The sequence below is a fragment of the Pelmatolapia mariae genome, linkage group LG5, assembly GCF_036321145.2.
Source record: "Pelmatolapia mariae isolate MD_Pm_ZW linkage group LG5, Pm_UMD_F_2, whole genome shotgun sequence".
In the NCBI taxonomy this organism is placed as follows: Eukaryota; Metazoa; Chordata; class Actinopteri; order Cichliformes; family Cichlidae; genus Pelmatolapia; species Pelmatolapia mariae.
In genome coordinates, this window is record NC_086231.1 from 26,442,184 (window position 1) to 26,448,480 (window position 6,297).

A 6,297-nucleotide genomic window follows, 5' to 3' on the forward strand; every position below is an offset into this window, starting at 1 on the left:
CTATCAGGGTCAGAGTTCTGGATGGAGGCCAGCAGGGTTAGTGATCCTCTCCCACCTCTCTGCTTCGCCTTCTCTCCCTACAAACTTCATTTTTTCCCAGCTTTGAGGAAGGATTAGACCCGGTATACAAGACCAAACTTTTCAAGCTGAGTTTTAAGCTGTTGGTTTCATTATTTGTTTTCCAAAGTTCAAAGTTAGACTTAAACTCCCTCCTGCTGTATTTAGAACACTTTTTTAGCTTCTGTTTTTCTGTAACATTTTTAAATTTCGGTTTTTCGCCTCTCGCTGTCAGATTCGATGGCACTTGGAGTGCTAAATCCACAGTTAAAGAGCTCCTTAAGTGGGAGCGAATTTTTTGACAGTGATTATTTAGAGGAACTACCACCTCCTCTTCAAAGCTACCTTTGTTTGACCATTTTTACATGCTTTTGTCCTGCGTACCCCGTCAACATTGTGGCCTTGGTCTTCTCTATCATGGTAAGTATAAACAATAAAACTTAGATCAGCTGATGGGGTTTTAATAGATCATATCAAACCATGGGCAGGCAACTAATTTTCCCAAGAGCCCACAGCTAACGACTGATAGTAACATCTACTCTTACCAGTAGCAGTTTATAAAGAGATAAATACTGGGCAGAGTTCAGCTTATTGCTCTGGCCTTCCACAACAGTTCCCGTGTGTCACGTGGCCCCTTGGGAGAATTAATTGCCCACGCCTCTGTGTTAGACTATGCATGCTCTGTGCTCTAATATTAAGGAAATAATGAGTCAGAGAGAAATGAAACATGTTCTTGTCCAGGCTGCTTTAAATGTAACGCTTACACAGTGTTCTGATGTGCTGGACCCTAAGATGTAACCCAGTCACACAGACACCTGCTCTGCCCATCAAACAAACTTACTTCATCTTCCACTTTGGAAAATTACATTTTCATGCTGCCTGTTGATGGAAATAAACTTTCACTTGGCAAATAAAAAAACAAAACAAAAAACAAAACCACTTATTAGACTTTTTTCATAGACTTTTCAGAGAGCTCTGCGTACCACATTTTGAGGACAAGTGTTTTTAGCAGGTTTGCCGGTGAGTTTTTATGCTTTACAGTGATTTCTCTCTTCCAGTCTAGAAACAGTTATTACAGCGGAGACTACGACGGCTCCAGGCGGCTGGGCAGGAACGCGCTCTACGTGGCTATTGCCTCAGTCATCATCGGGCTTCTCATCATCGCCATCTCCTGCACTGTTCATTTTACCACAGTAAGACAGCCTCAGCACTGTTACCACTCATAAAAACTTCTCAAGTGAATTTCTAAAAACTTTATATTGGAATATTGCAACTATAACTTCAGACATGACCCTACACATAGCTAATTTCATGAGTTATGTTAGTACTATTATTATTGTCATGCGTATTAGTGAAAGTCAAGTCAATGATTTTTGACTTGAATGAGGGTGACAAATACAAGCCTAATCTTTTATTGGAACCTTAATATTACAGAGTAAAAGGTCACATTATATATATACAATATACACTGCTCAAAAAAATTTAAAGGAACACTTAGATCTAATGTGTTAGGAATAAAAGGACGCCACATCGTTTGATGGTACTCAGTAGCTCGTGTAGCCCCCCACGTGCTTGTATGCGTGCCTGACAACATCAGGGCATGCTTCCAATGAGATTGGAAGATCTGGATTAGGACATCACTGAAACTGTGGACAGTCTGAGATGCAATCTGGTGGCACTGGGTGGACTGAAACATAATGTCCCAGAGGTGATCTGTTGGATTTAGATCAGGCAAGTGTGGTGGCCAGTTAGTGGTATCAATTCCTTCCAGGGAACTGCCTGCATACTCTCACCATATGAGCCTGGGCATTATCGTACACCAGGAGGAACCCAGAACACTGCACCAATATAAGGTCTGAAATGTGTCCAAGCATTTCATCCTGATACCTAATGGCAGTCAGGATGCTGTTGCATAGTCTGTAGAAGTCTGTGTGTCCCTTGATGGATATGCCTCGCCAGACCATCATTGACCCACCACCAAACTAGTTATGCTGAGAATTGTTACAGGCAGCATAACATTTTCAAGGCTTCTCCAGACCCTTTCATGTCTGTCACATGTGCTCAAGGTAAACCTGCTCTAATCTGTGAAAAGCACACGGCGCCAGTGGTGAACCTGGCAATTCCAGTATTTTAGGCTAAATGCCAGGTGTGCTTCATGATATTGGGCAGTGAGCACAGGGCCCACTAGAGGACGTCAGGCCCTCAAGCCACCCTCATGACAACTGTTTCTGATTGTTTGGTCAGAGATATTCACACCAGTGGGCTGCTGGAGGTCATTCTGTAGTCCTTATTCTGTTCCTCCTTGCACAATCGAGCAGTTACTCCTGCTGACGGGCTAAGAACCTTCTACAGCCTGGTCCAGCTCTCCTGGATTCTCCTCCAAGCTTTTGAGGCTATGCTGAAGGCGCCTAAAGGTGTATTATATTATAAGGTGGACCCTACAATAGTACATACAGAGAAAAACCCAACAATTATACGATCCCCTATGAGCAAGCGCTTTGGCCACAGTGGGAAGGAAAAACTCCCTTTTAACAGGAAGAAACCTCCGGCAGAACCAGGCTCAGGGAGGGGCGGCCATCTGCTGCGACCGGTTGGGGTGAAAGAAGGAAAACAGGATGAAAGACATGCTGTGGAAGAGAGACAGAGATTAATAACAGATATGATTTGATGCAGAGAGGTCTATTAACACATAGTGAGTGAGAAAGGTGACTGAAGAAGAAATACTCAGTGCATCATGGGAATCCCCCAGCAGCCTACATCTACTGCAGCATAACTAAGGGAGGATTCAGGGTCACCTGGTCCAGCCCTAACTATATGCTTTATCGAAAAGGAAAGTTTTAAGCCTAATCTTAAAAGTAGAGATAGTGTCTGTCTCCCGAATCCAAACTGGAAGCTGGTTCCACAGAAGAGGGGCCTGAAAACTGAAGGCTCTCCCTCCCATTCTACTTTTAAATACTCTAGGAACAACAAGCCTGCAGTCTGAGAGCAAAGTGCTCTAATGGGGTGATATGGTACTACAAGGTCATTAAGACAAGATGGGGTTTAAATATTTAAGACCTTGTATGTGAGGAGCAGGATTTTGAATTCAATTCTGGATTCAATTCAGGAAGCCAATGAAGGGAAGCCAACACAGCATAATTATGCTCTCTCTTTCTAGTCCCTGTCAGTACTTTTACTGCAGCATTTTGGATTAACTGAAGGCTTTTCAGGGAGTTTTTAGGACATCTTGATAATAAAAAATTACAGTAGTCCAGCCTAGAAGTAATAAATGCATGAAGTTTTTCAGCGTCACTCTGAGACGGGATATTTCTAATTTTAGAGATATGGTGCAAATGGAAGAAAGCAGTCCAACATATTTGTTTAGTAATAAAAAAATTCCTGTTTTGGCTGTTGTCCCTGTTATGTACCTGCTGTTAATTTAATTAACATCAAAGCAGCTGAAACTGATTAACAAAAGCCTCTGTTACTTAACTGACCAGATCAATACTCTGATTACAGAGTGTACCTTTAATTTTTGGAGCAGTGTACAACATGTAATGTATATAGAATAAGTATAATATATAGATTTAATTGTACATGGGAGACTTGTCACTACTGACTATTCACCACTACATATAATATAGAAAAATTAGTCATTCATTTAATGTACTTTGTGTTGCAGTTGGATTTTTAGTGCAGTGGATGCAGAGAGAGCAGAGAGTCGAAGACTTTGAGCAGAAACCTCATTACGAGCTCAGGTGCCAACGAAAGGATTCAGACTCAACTCATGTTTACTTTAGCCTGTACAGCGCTTACTTTACTGTCTATGTTGTTCCTACAAAAAATCAGTGAATGTAAAATCTGGTGGGCGTATACACTTCAGTGACTAATGTCTTTCCAGATTTGATTGCAAAAGGCAGCTTTCCACAAGGGTGTAAACAATCCACTGTTTACTGTTGCTCATAGCTCGAGTGATAAAAAAATCCTGACCGTAATGCCTTCTTTTATGATAATAAAACCAGTTATGTTAAACCATAATGGTGGATAAAGAATCTGAACAGACAACAACTAATAACAATGAAATATGAAAATAATTTAGGCGTGTAGAGTATAACTTACAAATGTATCTCTCCAAGGTAGAAGCCCAATTGACCTTTTTAAGAACACAGAGTGTCTTAATTAGCTTCACTGTATTTATAGATAATCCCCTGCTGTGCATCAAACCTGGAATTATTATGAAAATTATTGTGTAAACAAACAAATGTTATTTTCATTCCTGTAGCAGTTACAAAGAGCATGTGAAATGTGTGTATCGCAGTGCAGCGTATCGCCGGCCACCATGGTTCACACAGAGACTTTTGGAAGAATAAATAATTCATAAGAAGAATAAATGAATTTTTCCTTTGATGACAGAAATGTTAAAACACACAATTGTGAAATCAAATCCAGTCACAAGTTCTGCTTCTGTAGCTTTATTTGCCTAGTGTGATGATTGATTATAAACACAGCAGTTAATATAAATGTAAACCAATGCTGGAAAAATTATATTACAAGTTATATCCCTGACTTTGTGCCTCATGTTTATGATTATCTACAATTACTGTTTTTTTATTGTATTTTTTTTTGCATGAGACTTAAATATGCGTTACAAACTTAGGCCGTGAGGTTTAAAAGTTGCTTGCATTTACCAGACAGCGAGGGTCTGATGAGAGAACTCATGAAGATACTACACAATGGGAAATAAAGTATCTTGTAATATTTTGGGGGGACTTGCCCCATATTTGGACTGGATGTTAGAATATTTGGCATTTGGTGTTTACTATTTTTCTTCAGCTCTGTTTGCACGAGCCTGCTACCTAAATGCATTTTTAAAAATATACGTGTATTAAAATCAGTTCCAGACATTTCTTGGCACTTGTTTAATTATTCTGTCTTGTTGACCAAAGAGCTATTGCTGCAGTTGCGTTAGCTGACATGTGCAACAACAGCTTCCTGTGTGGTCTGTCACGACTGAGTAAAATTTGGCATTACGATCACATAAAAGTAAACTCAAACCAAGCATCATGTTACATGCATTTGAGATCTCTATGTCTGCTCCCTGTTAGACCCTATGACCTATTTTCAATAATTTACTCTGAATACACACAATTCAAAGTATTTATACAGACCTGCACAGCCTCAAGTTCACAACTTGAGCCTTGAACTACAACCTTCCATGCCGGGACTTTTCCCTGTAGTTTGATATGTCGCAGCATATGCCCAGCTAAATATAGCAGATCTGTCCTCTGTGTGGCAGCTTGCTCAGCCTCTCACATGGTCAAACAAAACTCATCCTTTCATGAAGCAACGTAAAGTGGCCTAAAGGTGGGAGGGAATAAAGGGATGATTCAGACGGGTTTAAGCGGGAGAGTCATGATCCTGTACGTCCATTTCAGTCTCAACTCATGACTCATAACTGTTTTCTTGTTGCTACTGAAAAACAAGCCTTTCAGACTGTTTTCATATATTGCACATCTATCTGCAGGGTAATGATGCTTTCCCTGGGCCCCAGGGAGAGACGAATTACACATACATGCTCCACATATAGAGAAACTAAAATCTGCGGTTTGCGTCTTCACATTTGGTTTGCAGTTATGCAGTGTTTTTTTCTTCTTCTTTCAAACCTATCTCCTACCTGCAGGTGCAATTCATAGCAGTCCCTCTGATGTAACAGGCCCGCTGCCAAGTTTCAGCAGTTATTCTAATGCACTTAACAAATCACTTTTGGCAGTAATCTTGTTCTATTATCTCCCTTTACTTGAAAGAGAAATGCAGCGTGATTGTAGTGCAACCTCTTTGATGTCACACCAAAGCAAAACGCGAAAGGACGGGATGAAAAAAAAAGAAAGATAAAATGAGCGCGGGGATAAGGCGACTTGAAAAGCACTTTGTAAGATTATCAAGGGATCAAGACAGACTTTGTGACAGGGAACTGACGACCATAATATGTGCCGAAGAAAATTTCACACAAACACAATTAATTAAAATAGTTTCCATTTATGTGCTTCATGTTGCCTCAAAAAGAGATTATGACTTCCATCTTTGTGGGAGCGCTGCTTTTATTCTTCTGCACAAGAATAGTGCATCATATTATTTTTCAGCTTGCATTCACATCAATAATTCATCATGAAGCTACTGTTGTGTTGTTGGCCGCATTACAGCCGGTAAATTTGGAGAGCACTCCATGACTCATGTGAGGTGCGCATAAATAGGCCACTCAAA

General features: G+C 40.4%; 1 protein-coding gene across 1 annotated transcript; it reads left to right on the top strand.

Annotated features, from left to right (window-relative positions):
* The first annotated feature begins 297 nt into the window (after window positions 1-297).
* On the top strand, window positions 298-3,956 carry LOC134627976 (transmembrane protein 233-like). Its single transcript, XM_063474502.1, has 3 exons — window positions 298-477; window positions 1,116-1,250; window positions 3,719-3,956. The coding sequence occupies exons 1-3, from the start codon at window positions 298-300 to the stop codon at window positions 3,728-3,730; spliced, it is 327 nt and encodes a 108-aa protein (XP_063330572.1). The 3' UTR covers window positions 3,731-3,956.
* Window positions 3,957-6,297: the final 2,341 nt, after the last annotated feature.